At 47.2% G+C, this 20,847-nt stretch overlaps 2 protein-coding genes across 2 annotated transcripts in view; both read right to left on the minus strand.

The window, feature by feature from the left end:
• LOC310708573 (sterol O-acyltransferase 1-like) overlaps nt 1–17,188 on the minus strand; it is a 175,369-nt gene extending 158,181 nt beyond the window's left edge. The window contains exon 1 of the mRNA XM_083507152.1: nt 17,166–17,188. The gene's annotated coding sequence lies outside the window, so the exon portion shown is untranslated. The remainder of the gene's footprint in view (nt 1–17,165) is intronic.
• On the minus strand, nt 528–13,888 carry LOC310709819 (podocin-like; the record flags this gene model as incomplete). The annotated part of the gene is made up of 7 exons (XM_083509861.1): nt 528–2,541; nt 5,446–6,162; nt 7,538–7,616; nt 9,516–9,571; nt 10,432–10,635; nt 12,999–13,141; nt 13,876–13,888. 6 exons carry the CDS (start codon nt 13,886–13,888, stop codon nt 5,890–5,892), a joined length of 768 nt encoding a protein of 255 aa, XP_083365987.1. The 3' UTR covers nt 528–2,541; nt 5,446–5,889.
• Nucleotides 17,189–20,847: the final 3,659 nt, after the last annotated feature.

Raw genomic sequence — 20,847 nt, forward strand, 5'->3', positions numbered from 1 at the left:
CAGAAGGCGGGGGAGGGGAGAGAAATACTGGAAGAGGCACATAATTTTGTTTTTGCTCAGGACATCATACTACCAAAGTCTGCCCCTGATCTGACACAGCATTCTCTCTTTTCAGTGGCAACAGCTCTCTTGAATCACAGGCAGAAGTGTCTTCTCTTCTGTTCCCCAAGATCCTTTTAATTGGAAATGCATGAAATGGCTGCACCACTGAGCTATAGGTGCTCCATGTGCTGCTCAGTTGGAGACTTCATTTAAAATGAGATTAATATAGATGCTGGAGGAAATGCAACATCACTCAGGCTGGAGTGCTTTTCCTCCCAAACTGCTTTGGTTGCTGTAGCTTTAATCCTGCCCCAAAAGCTGGGCACCTGTAATGAAGGCAAGCGAGAGACCATGTTTCTATGGTGGTAGGAGGAAGGAGCCTTGCAATAAAATAATAATAATAATAATAATAATAATAATAATAATAATAATAATAATAATTATTATTATTATTATTATTATTATTATTATTATTATTATTATTATTTTAAATTTATTATTAATACCCCACCCATCTGGCTGGGTTTTCCCAGCCACTCTGGTTGGCTTCCAACAAAATATTAAAATACAATAGTGCATCAAACATTAAAAGCTTCCCTAAACAGGGCTGCCTTCAGATGTCTTCTAAAAGGAAAAAAATAGGAAATCATAGGAAATAATGCCTGTTTGCTTATTTTAGAAATATTTTTTAATACCAGAGGCCAGTGCCGGAGAAAGGAAGGACACTCTACCCGCTACAATTGTTAAAGGAAGAAAGGAAATTTGCACAGTCAGAAGATTATATTTATTATTATTATTACTTTAAAAAATATAATAGGCTGCTTTTCAGCCCAGAGTCTCCAAGGGTGATGTTAACAAAGTTCACATAATATCAGAGCACGTAGAAACCACAAAAATACTAAAACAAGTAGCAGTGAGGCTGACAATAAGAACAGCAGACAAAATTTACCATTCTAAAAGCTCTTAGCAAGAGCTGATCAAGTAAGAAGGTTCCACCTGGCCCTGAATATATGTTGGATTTAGCACACGTTAGATGAATTTGTTGACTAGCTTGAGTTTCTTCTTTTGCAGAATTTGCCATTTTGTGTTCAAAGGTTTTCTTTTGTTTTGATGGGAACAACAGAACAGAACAAGGGCTAAGCTCAAGTTGTGTCTGTCAGGAAGCGTCACTCCGGTCCTCCTGTGTTTTCCTTCCGCTCAGTAGAAACCACCCATTTGTTTTTTTGCTCCTTCCACTAAATCGTCTCTACTGAGTCTGAGACTCTTGGGCTGCTGATGGAACTGCCAGCCTGCTTTGTCCAGGCCCAGCCCAATCCTTGTCCCTCTGCTGAAAGAGACACAGATGGTGTCCCACCTCTGTTGGCTTTAATGATAGACGGGAAGGGAGGGCTACTCCCTGAGCCAATTAACAATTAAAGCAAACAGACAGCAAAGAGCTTTCGCAGCAAGTTCCCAAACTTCGTTTGTGCTGTGCTGCTCACTTTCACTCTGTGAACTGCCTCAGGCAGGACACACTATTTTCAGGCTCAAGGAGGTGGGAGGACTGGCCTTAATCTTCTTGCGCTCCACCACCAACACTTCTTATCTTCGTATCTTGCAATGGTATCTGCCTTTCAAAATAGGGACAAGGAACGGAATGACTAGAGAACAGGAACGCCCAACGGGTGAGCTTATTATCCAGCCCTTCATCCAAGATGTTAAAAGGAAGCATGCATTAACTTTCTCCGTCCCTGTTGTTGTTGTTTAGTCGTTTAGTTGTCTCCGACTCTTTGTGACCCCATGGACCAGAGCACGCCACGCACTCCTGTCTTCCACTGCCTCTCACAGTTTGGTCAAACTCATGCTGGTAGCTTCAAGAACACTGTCCAACCATCTCGTCCTCTGTCGTCCCCTTCTCCTTGTGCCCTCCATCTTTCCCAACATCAGGGTCTTTTCCAGGGAGTCTTCTCTTCTCATGAGGTGGCCAAAGGATTGGAGCCTCACCTTCAGGATCTGTCCTTCCAGTGACCACTCAGGGCTGATTTCCTTCAGAATGAATAGGTTTGATCTTCTTGCAGTCCATGGGACTCTCAAGAGTCTCCTCCAGCACCATAATTCAAAAGCATCCATTCTCCGGCAATCAGCCTTCTTTATGGTCCAGCTCTCACTTCCATACATCACTAGTGGGAAAACCATGGCTTTTACTATACGGACCTTTGTTGGCAAGGTGATGTCTCTACTGAGCAATTATGACTGGTTCAGTGCCACCCTGTGAGCTTTTCAGCAGAATAATAATTTGAACTCGGTATTGGATTTTAACTGGGAATAATATCACATGGGGGTGGTTAGATACCTAGCAAGCTTTGACTGTGCATCTAAAAATATAATGTGGAAAGAAACAAATACACATTTGAAAAAACGGGGCTGGGATGCACTCCCCCCACGCAGCTAGGACTGGCTGCAGTTCCCTGTTTTATACACTTGGTGGCAAAGCAGCCCATATGTAGCCCAGCTGCTGACCTCCAAAGTTTCCAAAATTTTATTACGGCCGTAGGCCCATACAGATAAAAACAAGACATAAATAACAGCTTGTGCACGTGGGAAAAAACAACCGCTAAAACACTACTATAACAATAAAATACTATAAGGTGGAATGGCAAACTACGCCTTAATTTGCTTGTGGTGGTCCTTGACAACGCTTTTGGGTAAGGACAGCGACCAGAAACCTAGCCACTTTCAGAGTCGTATGGGTATCCTTATCCTGCAAAATTTGGGCAAGGAGGAATTTAGGTGGGGTACCCTCTAGTTTCTGTATGATTGATCCCAACAAATTTGCCCGTAGCACATTGAATAAGGGGCAAGTGAACATAATGTGCTGAAGCGACTCCGGCGTCTCCTTATCACATTCGCACATGGCGGAGGCTTGGCCCTTTGAGAATCTATGTCTCAGGACATTGGAGGGAAAAACGTTAAACCTCGCTTTGGTGAAAGCCAGCCTATGGGCAACAGTCGAAAGGGAGGAGAGGTATGATGGAACGCAGTAAGTTAAAGTGATACCAATGTTCTGGGGCGAACAAACACCTCCCCCCAGCGTATAATTTCGCTGTAAATCGATGTCATCCAGTCTTTGGCGGATCAGTCTTTGAGCAGTGATTTGATCTAGTTTTAGGGAATCTAAGGGGGAGATTCCATAACTCAGGAGTTTGGCATGAATTCTACTAGTCCAAAGGCTGGAGAATTCATCTCGCCATAAGCATTGGACAAGGTAATGGTCTGGTAATCTATGCCACAATGATAACCAATAATTGAAGACTTGCTTCCACAGGCAAGTTTCTAGGGATGCGATCTTCAATTCTAGTCGCATGGCAGCGTTGCTTACGCACCGGGGGAGCATTAGGAGCCGACGTAGGAATTGGTTTTGCAGAGTCTCAAGAGGAGCAAGGTCTGTCATCACGGCCCAGAGCGGGGCAGCATAAGCAAGCACGGGAACCACTTTTGCCTTGAACACCTTTAGGGCCGAGGGAACATGCAAAGCTCCATCCGAAAAGAAAAATCGGAGGAGCGCATATGACAGAGTTTTGGCCTTGTTAAGTAGGTGTTGAATTTGTGCTTTCCACCCCAAATTGTATTGAAAAATAACTCCTAAGTATTGAAATTTTAGGACTTGCTCTATTTTTGCTCCACCAAGCTTCCATTCGTATAATCTCCGACTTCTGGCGAAAATCAGAATCTTAGATTTAGCATGGTTGATGGTTAATTGGTTGAGTTGACAATACGTGGCAAAGATCTTCAGAGCTCTGGTTAGTCCAACACGTGTATAAGATAGAATTACCGCGTCGTCCGCATATAAAAGGAGTGGACAGCGGTAATCCGCTAGTCTAGGCGCGTGTATACTTGGAGATGAGTTGACTAGGGGTGCTCGCATGTCGCTGATAAATAGATTGAATAGGCAGGGAGCCAATATACATCCTTGGCGCACTCCCTTGTTTATTGGTATCGAATTTGTGAGGTCGCCCGCAGGAGTAAGTCTCACTCTGGCAAGGGTACCTTCGTGGAGCTGACTTATAAGCCATAAGAGTCTTCTATCGATGCCCTGTTTCGCAAGTTTCTCCCAAAGAATATTTCTAGGAACGCTGTCAAAGGCTGCCTTTAGATCTAAGAAGGCAGCACAAAGGTAGCCCCGGGGAGGGGAGGAGTACTTCCGTGCCAGATGGTAAAGAACTATCGCATGATCAGTTGTAGAACGTTTAATTCTGAACCCTGCTTGTTCGTGGCCAATCTGGTTAGTCTCATCTACCCAACGCAATAGTTTCGTCAGCAAAAAGCTGGCATAAATTTTCCCTATGATCGAAAGGAGGCTGATGTTACGGTAATTTTCCGGCTCCATTGGAGAGCCTTTTTTATGAATTGGTACTATAATGGCCTCCTTCCATATTTTGGGGATGAGACCAGAAGCGTTGATTGCGTCGAAGGTTTTGGCCAAGATGCCAGCCCACCATTTTGGGTGTAGTTTGATGGCTTCAGCAGGGATCAGGTCGGGCCCTGGGGCTTTGCCCGATTTCAGCTGGGCTATTAGCTTGGCTATTTCGTCAGGGTCGGTGGGAGGCCAAATAGGTAGGTGGGAAAACAGGTGCGTCAGATGGTCGGAAGGAGCATCTGCCTGTGAGAAACATTTCTTCAGGAACAATTCCCATGTCGGTGCAGGGATGACTGCCCTAGGGTATTTCCTCACTCTTCTGTTAATCAAAGACCAGAATTCCCTGGATCTATGTGGTTTTGATGCAGTAATCAAGGCCTGCCAGCGATTATGTTGCCACTCACGTTTGGCAATTTTCTGCGTGCGTTTGTAAACTTGCTTGGCTTGTGCATAACTAGCTGGCAGAGTAGATGCATCGGAGGTCTTATATGCATTATATATAGCACGAAGGCGCTGTCTTGCTTCTTTGCACTGAGAGTTATACCAGGGGGCACCGTAAGTATACTCGTTTCGATTTAATATTTTGGGTGGTAACCTGAAGAAGGACGTAAGATCAGTCGTATGATGGTGGAAGCGTTTCAACACTATGCTATGCTCGTCTGAGGCAGAGCCTATGTAGGGATGGGGCCAGAGGATTTCTTTTTGAAAGAATTCCTGATACCTTTGAGCCTGGGTCTCCGACCATTTGATTCCTCTTACTTGGAGAGATACGTTGGTTACCATCTGGGTCGCATGTCTATAGGCCTCCGACTGCCAGTTCAGGGAAAGCTTGGCTACAAGGGGAAGATGATCACTAGATTGTACATTCTCGATCTTAAAGGTGGAAATACACTTAAGTAGATCACTGGAGACCAGCAGGTAATCGAGGACGCTGTTTGATTTAACACTCAAGTGAGTGAAATCCCCTGGAATATCAGGGAGGCATGTGCCATTGAGGGGATGCTGACCTCTCAGTTCAGGAGTTTAAAAGTTTAAGCAGATTTAATTACAGGGGGCCCAATAGAGGATCAACCATGATTACATCAGCTACAGTTTGAAATGCAGATTCTTCTGCCGAATTCCTGTAGTGGAGTGGCAAAATGTTTTCAGACCAAGGGCCACATTGACTCATAAGCAACCTCCAAGGGGCCGCATTCTAGTAGTGAATGGGGCCCAGGGCAAACGCGGGCAGAGCAACAGCTATGAATTTTGCCTTCATCCAATAGGCAGTTCCTACACAGACTAACATCCCCTCTCTCACCCTCCATCCAGGTGAGTTCAAGGGCATATTTCAGCCAGGCAAAAACACTTCAGGAGGGTGCAAAGCAGGTGGGTACGAATTATGGACTAGGCAATGGGTTACGGCCTGAGGAGCTAGACACAGAGGCCTAGAGGCTGCCCCTGGCTTAGTCCTACAACATTGGGGAATCCTTCGCCTTTGGAGCCTCTGGGTTGCTGGCGACATCTGAAGAGCGGTTGCAGCCTGTGGATTTCATGTTGTCTCCTGATGAAGGATTCATGATGTCAAGGGGGAAAGGAAGAATAAAGGTGGACGGCTTCTCTGCAGACAGGCTTTGCAGCATGTGAAGGTAGCAGAGCTGGAGGGCGGCTGGTGTGTGGGAAAGCACCTCTGCTGCCACCTTCAGCGATTCGGAAGCAGCCTTTTCTCCTTCAGCAGCTATGACCTAGAACACAAGGTATTTAGAAGATCTTCCTTTGGGGCAGGAGGCAACGAAGTTTTGCTCAGAGTAGACCCCTTGATATCAATGGGACTAACTGTGATGTGTTCATTAATCTCAGTGGGTCTACCCTGAGTAAAACTTTGCCCGTGGTTCCTTCCATAATGGTGCCCTTCAGTGTTGTAGAAGCAACGCAGTTCGTCAGCTGGAAGTAAAACGAAAACAGGTTCTGCACAGCACTTAAAATAATGCTGCATTGAATGCTTACCCTCAAGGCCAAAAACCACCTCTAATGTTTCCTCAGAAGCAAGTTCAACTGAGTAAAAGCCCTCCAGTGTTAATTAGATGCTTATTATGTGCAGGTTCTGGGCGTTTGTTTCTTCCTGAGGTAATTTCCTCTTATTAGTCAGCATTTGTTCCTAGTCCCTAGTCTGAGGGCAGGGAAAAGTGATTTATTTCCTTGCATTCCCCCCCCCCCCCTTTTTAGTAAAATAGCACTGTTTTCCTATAAAAAATAATAAAATGGTGTGTGTGGGGGGGATAATGAAAAGAAACTTGTAATTAATTCCTACCACAGGGGAACAACTGGCTTATAAGGGACAGCATCCGGACAATATCTTATTCAAGTGGCAGCCCATACTCCCCTGTCAATGGATTTGGATTTTCCCAATCTCTGGATAATCTATTAAAGGAAGAAAAGTCAATATAAAGTCACTTATTACCTGACTTTATATTGGATGTTTTGAAGTGTGTTACATGTGGTGATATTTTCCTGTGTGCCACTTATCGCTTCAATTTCCGTTTTGTTTCTGACAGCCCAAAGGAAAGCATGCAAGGTTAGCGTGGAAGAAATTTATTTCATTCTTGTGCTGCGTAGAATTGAACCAGTCTGGAGCTTCCATTTTCCAGTGCAGCTCCCAAACAGCCTTCGTGTTGTACCTCCTCCATCTCTTAGGTTTCCAGCCAAAGGAAATGGATTTACATTAAGTACCTATAAATTAACTAGTGCAAACAAGAAGGGCTCATTGCTTTAGATCAGGCGTCCCCAAACTCGGCCCTCCAGATGTTTTGGGACTACAATTCCCATCATCCCGACCACTGGCCCTGTTAGGGATGATGGGAGATGTAGTCCCAAAACATCTGGCGGGTCGAGTTTGGGGGTGCCTGCTTTAGATTAACAAAAGCTGGATAACCAACAGAATTAGTTTTGGCCAGTGACCCACTCCCGTGTGCTGTGAGATGCAGGCAGAACCATGGCCAACGCTTGTCTGATTAGACCTGAAGAGAAGCAAGCTTGGGAGGACAGCATCTCTCTCCCATAGCTCCCTCCTGCCCATAGCTTCCAGTAATAAAAACATACCGTGTCAGTGTATTGCCTTACCCTCACTTTGGCCTGTCTCTGGGCTTCGGCTTGTGCAGCCAGGGACTCCTGAAGCTCCGTTGGCAACCGCACATCTTTACTGAAATTGATGAAATTAATGAAATCTGCGACTGCAGACCCAAACTGGAAACAGCGTACAGTCATACCTCGTGTTACGTTTGCTTCATGATACGTTTTTTCAGGGCGTGTCCTGCGGCGACCCGGAAGTACCGGAAAGGGTTACTTCTGGGTTTCGCTGCTCGCGCATGCGCACAAAACCAAATCACACGAACCTGCGCAGGTACGGTGCTTCAGGTTGCGGGCTTTTCATGTTGCGAACGGGCCTCTGGAACGGATCCCGTTCGCAACCAGAGGTACCACTGTAAATGATTTTCTGTTTAAGAACACAAAAAGAGCCTGGCTGCTGGATCAGATCAATGGCCTATCTGGTCCAGCACCCTGTGGGAAGCAGGACCTGAGCATGGCAGCACTCTGCCCACCTGTGATTGCCAGCAGCTGGTATGCAGAGGGTGGAGGGGAAATATAGCCACTGTGGTTAAGACAACCATTTAGCTCAGGAAGGAAACTTTGTACTACATCAGGGGGAAATGAGTGCTAGCTATCAGCATGCCTACATGGTTGGCTGGCCAACTGGCCAGCTAGTTACCAGGTTAAATGGGACCTTTGTCTTGGGTGCCAGCTGAAAAGCCAGTCACTAGTAGAAAAAAAGACAGCCACGGAACAGAGAAATTACACAACACAAATGAAATAATGGTTTAAAAAAGTTTAAGGTAAAAATTAGAAAAAACTAGAATTGAACAAAGCCTTAAAACTTTTTGATTTTTATTATTTAGTTTATTTCTATAAGATAATATTTCTAGTCAATTACTTCTTGTTTCAGGGATTTTCATGGTATTTCATTTGTTTTGTGAAAAGCCAGTCACTGGCTGAATATCCCTCTCATTGCCACTCCTGAGTGGGCCTACTCATTTGTTAGCAACTCTAGCAACATTTACATTGGCAGTGGGATGTATCCCTGTGTCGGATTCGTTCTCATTTGTTCTGTTAGGAACAGAACAAATGCTGTAGGAATGTCCTGAAGAAGTTTTAAATGGCCCTAGGATGTCCTCCGTGGCTGCATATATGCACAAACACTTCCCGTAGCTCTGGAATCAAGAACCTGTTGCCCTCCCACTGTTGCTGGACTCTGGCTCCCACCAACCCAATAAAACCTCAGCTTTTTTCATCCTGTTCCACTTCCCTAGCAGGATTGCAGAAGCAACAGAAAACTGACAGACCAGGAAGGCTGAGCAATACATCTGGTTCACAGCTGCCTTTTCTGGATGGCGCCAAACTGATTCAGTGCTGGGATAGGACAGGAGGCAATTCTTATTCTGCCCCCACTGTGATCAGTGAGAAGACACCCAAGGCTGCCTGGCTGCCAGAAGGGATGGGAGTAATTGGCCAGAGCCTTCCCTTCCCCGCTCTTGGTGGGGCTGTGGAGCCAATTGCCACCTGGCAAGGAGAACGCCTTTCAGACTTGAGGATATCATAGCAAAATGGGAGCTCCTCAAAAATTTAGTCCAAGGTGACTCTAAACAAATGGAGAGCTGGTCAGCTGTAGCCTTTCTGGCCATATGTAGATCCATAAAACTGCAGGAACGGGGTAACTTTTGGTGCGCTCAGCTGCCAGTTTTTAACTAAGCAGCTCCTCTTAAATTTCTGGTCATTGAAATCAACCCTTTTCAACCCCAGCCATGTCAAAACAGATGGGCGAGGAGCTAGCTGTGCCTCTGCGAGAGACAGCAGCAGAAGGATAAAGGAGGCGGCCCAAAAAATGGTGGCTTGTACCAGGGTGACCCCTATGTCCAGGGATTGTTCAAGGGGAGAAATAACAAAAACTGATTATACTCATTAACAATAGTGAAATGTCTCAAAGACCCCTCTCCTGACATTTTGTCACCTAATTATTTCTGCAGATCTCACATTTCATACCTACATTTCTGTCCTTTCCACCTTGATCCCCCACTGACAGGTGATGGCATCCACAGCCACCTGCAAAAAAAGTGTCTTCTTATTGGCAGCAGCTTTATATGATGGATGAGCAACTTTAAAAATGCAGAAACAGCAGTGTCCTAACATTTCTAGTGAGAAGGGCTCTAGAAGTAAAGCTATCCTGAGTTAGGTGAGCACAGAGCTGTTCAATAAAGGATTACAGCTTTTTCAAAAAGGTTCCCTTTTCTCCGTCTTGGCTACTAGCTGATTATAGGTCAATCCTTAATTAATTTGTCAGATTCCTATCTAAAGTTACCTAAACTGGAGCAAAGTCTAGTACCTTTTGTCTGCCCCAAACCTAACTGCCAATCATTTACTGAGCCACTTAAAGGTCTACTATGAAAGGGAGAAAAAGGCCTCTCTAGCCACTCACTTCACTAAAAGGGCATGCAGCTAATCTTATATTTATACAATTGTCTCTCCCTATCAACCAGAATAGACTAAGACAATGTGCAGTTCACAAAATAGTACATTTATCACCAAGCTATTCAAAGCATCACTTTCTAGTTTCTGCAAGCTGTTCTTAAAGGTGCAGGAGACCACAGTAAGCTGGTTCACCTGGTCAGTTGGCAACCCTACATTTGGAGGCAGTATAGTGTCTGGTTGCCTGTTGTTGTTGTTTGAAAGGAAATGCTGCCCTGGGTGGATCTTGCAAGGCAGTTCTGAGTTTACGCACTGTAAAGCCACTTTTAGGAAGGAGAAGGTGCCCAATAGCAAGGCAGAAGCATTTCCCTTGTGTCCTTTCATTGGTTACCATACCATTTCCCCAGTTCTGCTTGTAGCAGCCACTGGGCAAGCCTCCCACCCTGAGTGATGGACTTCCCCACCATGTCCTCTGTACTGCGCTACAGCCAACCCACCTTTATCTCCTGGCTGATGCTCTTCCTCTCCATCAGGATGTCTGTGAGCGACCGCTGTGCCAGAAAGCGCTTTGCAATGGTCGGCACGAGCAGCTGGATTGCCTTCGAGTGGTTGGCGAGGGTGGTCATGACGAGGGTGGCATTCTCCATTCGATAGTAACAGATGGTATCTATTTCTAGACTTGCCATGTCCTTGGTTATGGTCTAGGGCAAGCAGAAGGCATTGTGTGACCATCCAATAGAACAGGGGTCGGCAACCTAAGGCCCATGGGCCACAAGCAGCCCACGGGGTTCGTTCAACCGACGAGTCCCGGTGTGCTGCACTAAACAGGCGCAGTGCAGCACGGGAACGGCGCCAGAAATTGCATCTGCGCAGATGCCGGAAATCGCAGGCGCGCGTATGTAATCCGGCCCACAGAGGGATCTCTGCAGGAGTGAACCGGCCCAGGCTAGGGAAACCTTGCCGACCCCTGCAATAGAATGTTATGAAAGCTGGGTGCCTGCCCCTCTCTCTGCTTGAGTGGTGGCAAGAGCCCATGGGGTCCCAGGCACTCACCCAGGGTCTGCGTTCCTTTGGAGAATTGAAGACGCAGCAGAGATTGTTGTGGCTTTAAGAAATATGGTTTTTTCACCTATTCACACCTTCAGTCTGCATGGAAGGAGTCCAGGTCTTACTGCACAGTCATTTCAAGAGGGGTTTGTACCGCACAGCAGTGTGGCCCTATAGCATAGCTGTCAACTTACAGCCTTGAAAATAAGGGACCAGCAGCCAAAATAAGGGACCTGCAGCCTCACCTGTTCCAGGCACTCCAGTCTTCCTGTCCTCCTGCAGTCTGGTCAAACTCATGCTGGTAGCTTCGAGAACACTGTCCAACCAACTTTGTAACCAGAGGTTCAACTGAATAGAATCTGAATCACATGCACCACAAGGCATATGCAGCCTCAACTTAAGATGGCTCCCCGGCCTGGCTTTGCACTGCAAAGTTTGCAGCAGCACGTGCAACAAAATGGGATCCAGCATTCAAAAAACCCCTCAGCTTGCATTAACTAGCCACACACAAGGCATGCAAGCTCCACCCCCCAGTCATTCTTAGACTCCTTATTGGGTGAGCAACACAGCCAAGCAACACAGTTGGAGCCTCCCTCCTCCCTGGCCGGCAGGGAGGGAGGGAGAGGAGCTGCTTCCTTTGAAATTTAAGGGACATCATTTAAGGGACATCCGTCAATAAGGGACAGCAGCGGGGCATGGCACTGGAATAAGGGACTGTCCCTTCAGATAAGGGACACTTGACAGCTATGCCCTATAGCCCAAGGCATCTCTGTAGCCAGCCTCCTCCAAAGATAGATCTCAGCTCTTCTTCCTGCTTTTTCCTTCCCAGCAACCCTTGCTCAAAAATCCCTTTTCTTGTCGCCTCAAACACACACTCCATCACTTTGGTAACATCGCATTCTCCAGTGGCCCAACAACACCTTTTGTTCTTCACTAAGCCAGCCAGGCTGCTTTGTAGAAGCCAGCCCAGGGATTCCCTGACACAGCTCTTCAGCTTGTACTTTAATCCATATCCCAATTAATCAAAATCCTAGCATTTATTCATTCCTAGGGTTGTTGTTTTTCGGAGGGTCCCCCCAAATCTATAACAATAAAGTATAGTTTTGTCAATGGAAAAATAACAGGAAATCTGATTCCAGCCCTGGGCTGGACTGAGCTGTTTCTACATACCATATTGGCCTAAATATAAGCCTCACTTTCCCCCCCAAATTCCAACCATGAAAAGTTGAAAGTGCGGCTTAAATTTGTGACCTTACAAAAATGGGCTTTTACGATACTGCAGAATGGCTGTGAGCGCCTGCAGAATTTTAAGGGAGTGGCTTATATTCGGGTATTGTCTTTTTTTCTCCCCCCCTCTCCTGAATTTAAAGGTGTGGCTTATATTCGGGTGCGACTTATATTCGGGCCAATACGGTACAGTGGTACCTTGGTTTAAGAACAGTCCGGTTTAAGAACGATTTGGCTTACAAACGCCGCAAAACCGGAAATAGTGTCTTGGTTTGAGAACTTTACCTCGGTCTAAGAACGGAATCCGAACGGTGGAAGGGCACAGTCGACGGGAGGCCTCATTATGGAAAGCGTGCCTTGGTTTAAGAACGGTTTTGGTTTAAGAATGGACTCCTGGAACGGATTAAGTTCATAAACCAAGGTACCACTGTATTACCAAATAAACATCAGACTGTGTAGATTCCTAACCTTCGCTGGAGATGTCAGGGAATGAACCTGGGATGTTCCGTATGCAAAGCAGATGTTCTGTCACTGATCTACAGCCTTCCTTTACGTTAAGTAATCCTACAACTGTCCCGCTAGTTAGATCAGTATAATTATTGTGGGGCTGGGAGTGAGGCTGAGTCAAAATGGCATGCCGAAATGCAATGTAGTTAGTTCATAGACAAGGTGAGATTAGAACCAGAGTCTTCCTAATTAATTGGAATGGTGAATGTAAGTAAACTTCTACTGCATTTGCCTCCTGCAAACAAGCTCAAAGAGCAGAAGGGGCAGACTGTGTCTCTCTTACCTCATAGAAAGGGATCTCTAAGGTTTTGAGGCGAAGGTCTATTTTGTGGTAGGTGTCCAAACACGGCAGGAAAAGGAATAATCCTGTTAGGAGAAAGAGAACAGCAGCACTTGCAAGCTGGATGGTGTAAATAAAGAAGAAAACTCACATTTCTTAATGCAAAAGGTAATAGGCATGGACTGACTAGGTAGAGAATCCAGCCTTTTTAGTTAGGCAGCAGTGCTTTTTTTGGAACCTGAAGATGTAGAACAGAGGTGTGTGTTGTTGTAAGAATTCTGAGGTCTCAAATAGGGAATAAATATTCATAAATGCACACGTATCCAAATATATATAAACCATGTATCTGAAATAGCATGGAGAGAGCAATCCTGAAGCACTTTTGACTCTCCCAATGACCTCAAATATTCCTCTGCAGTAAGGGAGGCAAATGGGGAAAGCCTTCCCATTGTCTTTTTGCTTATGCATCCTGTTATGTAGTGTAGTTTCACCCTGGGCCAACAGGGGGATACTGTATATAGTTTTCACTCAGGTCTGTAGATAGTTTTCACTCAGGTCCGCGTCCGTTATTTTAGGCGGGAACTCTGAGCTGTTGTGGTTACAATGTTGACAGCCGGCTGACTATAAATACAGGCCGGCTGAGCTGTTCGCTGTCAGTTTATTTCCAGCTTACCAGAATAAAAGAGCTACTTGAAGAAATCGCTGTGCCGGCTGCTATGTCAACCCACAACTTAACACTGGCGACGAAGGTGGGATGGATGGACATCAGAGCACAGCCAGATGCGGCCAGCCTCTGAACTGAGCTGAATCACAGAGCGAAATCACTGAGCGAAATCACTGGGCAGAACCAATTCAGAGCTGACTGTTCTGGCTGGAGCACTGTGTCCATCCATCGCCCTCCACATCGCCCTCCACGCCGGCATCGGAATCATGGCTTCACTTGTGCCTCTACCGCCGTTTGCGCCAGCATCTGAATCATGGGACTCCTACCTCGCTCGGTTCGACTGCTACCTCCAAGCCAACGAGCTGACAGCAGTATCAAAGGATCGGAAGCGGGGCCTATTCCTCAGCCTCTGTGGGCCTGAGGTGTTTGAGACGGCCCGAGCATTGGTTGCACCTGAAGCAGTCCAGGAAACACCATGGGACACGATCCAAGAGAAGCTCCGCAGCCACTACGCGCCAAAGCCGTCCAAGATTGCTGCCCGCCATGCGTTCTACCACCGGAACCAGGCAGAGGGGGAGTCAATCAACAACTACACCACCGCCCTGCGACAGGCTGCAATGCACTGTGAGTTCCGAGACTTAGACGATGCCCTGATGGATCGAATCGTCTGCGGGGTCCGGGACATCCATCTGCAACGGCGTCTCCTAGCCAAGCCAGACCTCACGCTGCAGAAAGCCATTGAGGAGGCTGTGGCCTCAGAAGCTGCTGAACGCTCTGCTCAGGAGATCCGCAAGTCCAGCAGCCCGTGTCTTGCTAGGGAGCCAGTTCCGGTGCATCATGAAGAGGCCAGCAGTGATGAGGCATCCTCCAGTGAAGACGATGATGTGCACCAGACAAAGCGGGAGCGCAGGAAGTTCCAACAGAACTCCAAGGGCCAACCGGAATGTGCTGGCTGCGGAGGCAACCATTCCCGTGCCAAGTGTCGATTCAGAGACGCCATCTGTAGGAAGTGTTCCAGAAGGGGCCACATCGCTAAGGTCTGCCGATCGGCTCCGTCTGACACCCCCCCTTCATCGACTCGCAAGTCCAAGTCTTCACTCCAGTCTGCCAAGGAAAGTTGTTTCGCACTCACCCACTGCCGCTGCCCGTCTGGAACCACGATTGGCCAAACCGACTCGTCGACGCGACGCAAGCTGAACGTCACGGTGCTCATTGAAGGAGCTCCATGTGACATGGAGATCGACACCGGGTCTGCCCTGTCCATCATGTCATGGAGCACCCTCAAAAGACTGGTACCCAGAGTGTCCAAAAGGCAACTCGACTCTCACCGCGTACACCTGAGAGACTACCAGGGAAACGACATTCCCGTGGTAGGCGTTGGCCGGTTCCGGATCGCCTTCAAGGATTTTTCGGGCCTGCTCCGGTTGGTGGTGGTCGAAGGTCAGCGGCCAAGCCTCCTAGGGCTAGACTGGTTTGATGCCCTCGGCCTGGAAATCACCGGCATCAACTGCATCTCTAACGCAGAGACTGAGGGTCTGGTCAAGGACTTTGCCGAGGTTTTTGACGGCACCTTGGGGCAATATACAGGTACGCCCATCTCCTTTAGCCTTGATCCACAAGTCGCCCCCATCAAGCTAAAGCCACGCCGGGTTCCCTTTGCTCTCAAGGCTAAGGTGGACGAACAACTGGACAAACTGATCGCCCAAGGAGTTTTGGAGCCGGTTGACCACGCAAAGTGGGAAACCCCCATCGTCACGCCTGTCAAGCCAGATGGGTCGGTGAGAATCTGCGCTGACTACAAGTGCACGATTAACAAGGCACTTCAGCAGCACGCTTATCCGGTTCCTGTTGTCCACCACCTGCTGCATTCCCTGGGTGAGGGTAAGGTCTTCGCTAAGCTGGACCTTGCCCAAGCCTATCAACAACTGCCTGTCGATGATGCCACTGCTGAGGCCCAGACGATCGTCACCCACCGGGGGGCATTCCGTTGCCGCCGGTTGCAGTTCGGGGTGAGTGTGGCTCCTGGCATCTTCCAAAGCCTTATGGAGCGTCTCCTGCAAGGGCTTCCGGGCGTGGTACCATATTTTGATGACGTCTTGGTGTCTGCAGACTCACACCAACAGCTGTTCGAGCGCCTCCGTGCCGTGCTGACCAGGTTCCAGGAGGCCGGGCTCAAGGTAAAGAGGGAGAAGTGCCAGATTGCCGTTTCACAGGTAGAGTTCCTGGGCTATCTTATCGATGCCTCCGGCCTTCATCCAACCACATCCAAGATCCGCGCTATCCAGCAGGCCCCCACCCCAAAGAACAAAACGGAGTTGCAGGCATTCCTGGGGCTGCTGAACTTTTATAACATGTTCCTGCCCCACAAAGCCACAGTGGCTGAGCCTACCAGTCCCCGGCGGTCTGGCAGAGTTTCCAAGCGCCCAACTTATTTAAAGGACTATGTTGTTGGACAGGTATCACTGTTGGTCTAAGTAGGGGAAATGTAACCGATATGCTTTTGTGCCTAATTGAACCATTACGCGTAGTGCTGTATATAAGGAAACCATTACGATTGTAACTAACGCCTTATCTCGGTGGGGAGGGGTGTTATGTAGTGTAGTTTCACCCTGGGCCAACAGGGGGATACTGTATATAGTTTTCACTCAGGTCTGTAGATAGTTTTCACTCAGGTCCGCGTCCGTTATTTTAGGCGGGAACTCTGAGCTGTTGTGGTTACAATGTTGACAGCCGGCTGACTATAAATACAGGCCGGCTGAGCTGTTCGCAGTCAGTTTATTTCCAGCTTACCAGAATAAAAGAGCTACTTGAAGAAATCGCTGTGCCGGCTGCTATGTCAACCCACAACTTAACACATCCTGTCTTAAGGGAGTATTTGTGTCTGAATAGGGTTAGCCAGTGACCTGGTTTCAGGAACTAAAGTATGAACCATCACCAAAGAATGGCCAGACTGCCCAGGTAATGCAATCAGTGACCATTATCAGGTATATCCTGGCAGACAGGATTTCTGCTGTAGACCGCCTCCTTCTGTGATGTATGTATGCTGATTTTGGGGTGGTCTTTGGCTAAGGTGGTTGGGAAATGTCAAAAGGACTTACAGGTTCCTGCACATTTTTGTTCAGGGTCTCTTCCTCCTTGGTAGGAAGGGAGGGAACTTTGTTGCAACAGAAAAATAAATATCTGTCTTGCTTTCCACTGGATCCTGCCTCCATCCATTCTTCTCTGACCGATCATGGACTTAGGGAACTTGGGCAGCAAAAGCCAATCCCCAATTTTTTCATCAGTGTGTGTGTGAGAGAGAATCATAGAATCATAGAATCATAGAATCATATGATCATAGAGTTGGAAGAGACCACAAGGGCCATCGAGTCCAACCCCCTGCCTAGCAGGAAACACCACCAGAGCACTCCTGACATATGGTTGTCAAGCCTCTGCTTAAAGACCTCCAAAGTAGGAGACTCCACCACACTCCTTGGCAGCAAATTCCACTGCTGAACAGCTCTTACTGTCAGGAAGTTCTTCCTAATGTTTAGGTGGAATCTTCTTTCTTGTAGTTTGGATCCATTGCTCCGTGTCCGCTTCTCTGGAGCAGCAGAAAAAAACCTTTCTCCCTCCTCTATGTGACATCCTTTTATATATTTGAACATTGCTATCATATCACCCCTTAACCTCCTCTTCTCCAGGCTAAACATGCCCAGCTCCCTTAGCCGTTCCTCATAAGGCATCGTTTCCAGGCCTTTGACCATTTTGGTTGCCCTCCTCTGGACACGTTCCAGTTTGTCAGTGTCCTTCTTGAATTGTGGTGCCCAGAACTGGACACAGTACTCCAGGTGAGGTCTGACCAGAGCAGAATACAGTGGCACTATTACTTCCCTTGATCTAGATGCTATACTCCTATTGATGCAGCCCAGAACTGCATTGGCTTTTTTAGCTGCCGCGTCACACTGTTGGCTCATGTCAAGTTTGTGGTCAACCAAGACTCCTAGATCCTTTTCACATGTACTGCTCTCAAGCCAGGTGTCCCCCATCTTGTATTTGTGCCTCTCATTTTTTTTTGCCCAAGTGCAATACTTTACATTTCTCCCTGTTAAAATTCATCTTGTTTGTTTTTGCCCAGTTCTCTAATCTGTCAAGGTCGTTTTGAAGTGTGATCCTGTCCTCTGGGGTGTTAGCCACCCCTCCCAGTTTGGTGTTGTCATGGGCTCAGGGGCTGAGCCACAGGGGAAAGAGGAGATGGAGAGCGAAGGGGAACAATCTGAGGGGAGTTCAGGAGGGTATGCCAGTGATCAGAGAGATTCTATGAGTCTCTCCAGCGAATCAGAGGATTCCCAGAAGGGGGCCCCCAAAGGCAGGGCAAGGGGGGCCAGTGGGGAGTCTCCAAGCGGCAGCTGGAAATCAGGGATAGCTTCCCCACCAGAGCGTAGCGGGGGGGGGGAAGAATCCCAAGGGTTAAAACAAGAGCCTCCTGCAGGAGGAGAGAGAGAGGCTGGACTGACCACGCCTCCGTCAGAGAGTGGAGGGGCGGAGGGAAGAGCAGGTCCGGCCAGCCTCCCTGAAGGAGAAAGCAGTGGGGGGAGCAGTGTAGCCGTTAGGAGGAAAGTAGGCGGCTGGGCGTGCGCGCCAAGTTCAAATGTGGAGGCGTGCGGGCCAGCAGAAAACCAGGATTGGGAGCCAGGTCCTAAAGCCCGCCGGAAGGGTGGGGAGGAGTCAGAAGAATCCGCCTCCGAAGAGAGTAGGAAGGAGGTAACCCCAGAGGGCAGGAGGACCCGGAGGAGAAAGGAGCAGAAGGATAAGAGGAAAAGGTGGAGCAAAGCTCGGGTCTTGAACTGGTGTATGGGCGGGGAGGAGTCAGACGGAGCTTCGCCGGTCTAAGGACTCAGACGTAGCGCTGCGCGCCACGGATGTCAAACCAACAATGAACCACAATAAAGACTTTTGTTTATAAAGAGCAACTGGCGTTGGTCCTCTGTGAGCTAGGACCTGAGGCAGCGCTGACAGGTGTCATCTGCAAATTTGATCAGGATGCCCTTGAGTCCATCATCCAAGTCGTTGATAAAGATGTTGAATAAGACCGGGCCCAAGACAGAACCCTGTGGCACCCCACTAGTCACTCTTCTCCAGGATGAAGAGGAACCATTGATGAGCAGCCTTTGGGTTCGGTCCGTCAGCCAGTTACAAATCCACTGAGTGGTAGCATAGTCAAGACCGCATTTTACCAGCTTCTTTACAAGAGAGAGATTGATCATGCATGTATAAACAGACACAGACACAAATTTTTTAGTTTTGGTGCTGTTTCTGTTCAAACAGGTTTCTGAAGCGCTACAAATCTGAACAGGAACAATGGGGAGATGTTCTGACAAACTTTCTGGCCTCCAGTTTCAGACTTGTTCAAAGGAACCTAAAGCTGTTTTCCCAGCCTGTGGGGTAAATGCTGATAACTTTGACCTCCTTGCTGATAACCTTCATCTCAATTGTGTCTTTGAGTTTAATTGACCCAACGGTGCTGGCTCATTCAGCAAAATTCTCTTTCTCATTCATCTGTCTAACAATCCTGAGTCATGATTGTCCTATTTCTTATAATTTGCCCTGAAGAAACTAGTGGTTTCATGGGCCCCATAATGGGCTCACATTAGTGCCTGGGCATCGTCTGTCCTGCCTGGTCTCTTCATCCAAGCACTCTCCCTAAACCGTGCTTGGAGAAGGCCCCATGTGACATTTGGCAGTGAAAAAACTACGTTTCATGGTGTGATAGGAATTTTATGGTTTTAGATATATGGCAACGTTCATAACCACACGTACATAGATCAGCACAGGAAAGCCAACCTGGAACCATTTTGATTCCTAAACTGAGCAAATGTTTCTCTGCATGGTAAAAATGGAAAAGCCTCCCCATTGTCTCTTTCCTCACAAATCCTGTCTCAAGGATATGTCTGCTTGAATAAGGTGTGAGCCTGTGACCTGGCCCAGGAAATAAGTATTTTACCACTACAAAAGAATGGCCAGGCTCCCCAGGAAATCCAATCAAGTAACCTGCTAGACAGGAGATAAACTGTGACAGGAGAAAAACAACATTTAAATTTCTGTGATGTAGGTGGGATGTATCTGAGGGGTGGTCTTAGGTTGCACCCCTTCTGTGATGTATGCATAATGTTTCTGGGGGTGGTCTTGATCTAGAGGATGGGAATTTCAAAAGTCTTAATAAGCCCTTGCACAGCAATTTTGGGGGGTCCTCCTCCTCTCCTGCGTGTGAGGGGAGTACCCTGTTGCAACAGATCAATAAAGATCAAGCTTACTAGCTGCTTTGCTTCTCAATATTCTCTGGTTGGTCTCTGTTATTTTCTCCTACCAATAGGGAACCTATGTAAGGACTCTATATGGGCTCTTGGATACCCCATAAGGGAAAAGGGCATATTTTTATTTACAACAATGGCGCCCCACAATATGAGCCCTCAACACCCTTACCTGCAGGGTAAAGATTTCGCCAAAAATATGACATTATCTGATTAACTCCAGAGCGGTGCCAAACTCCAGGAAGAGCCCATGTAAAAATACGTTTCACAGCTCCCCCCCCCCCCCAATGAGCCATCAGCACACTAAACAGTAGTTTCAAGATTTCGCCAAAACTCTGGGGTTGTCCGACTAACTCCAAAGCAGAGCCATATGCTGTAACAAGGCCCCATGCAACATTTGGCAGTGAAAACACTATGTTTTCCTGCACCTCACAAAATCAGCCCTCGGCGCCCTAACCCTCAGGATCAAGATTTTGCCAAATATCACAACTGGAGAGAGACCTGTTGCATAATGTAAAAGTGCTGTCTAAAATGTATAAGATATTACGGGAAAGGGATTCCTGCGCCGAGCACTGGCAAAATGGCCCGTGCAATGTTTAGCAGTGAAAGCCGCACGTTTCACAGCGCCCCACAAAATGAGCCTTTGGCGCTCTATTTTTTAATTTTTTTTAATAATAATATTTATTAGTTTTCCAACAAATTGAACACAACACTACAAAAAACCAAAAAAGAAAAAACATACAATAATACAATACAATACAAAAAAACAACTGCAAAACACTAACATACAACTAACAAAACAAAACAAAAACCATTTAAAACACAGTCCAATTTCAATATCTTATCTTTCTTTCACTAATTTCCACGACCTCCTCACACCTCCCTTTTTGTATTCCAC

Source organism: Podarcis liolepis (genome assembly GCF_965112155.1).
Source record: "Podarcis liolepis genome assembly, chromosome: 6".
In the NCBI taxonomy this organism is placed as follows: Eukaryota; Metazoa; Chordata; class Lepidosauria; order Squamata; family Lacertidae; genus Podarcis; species Podarcis liolepis.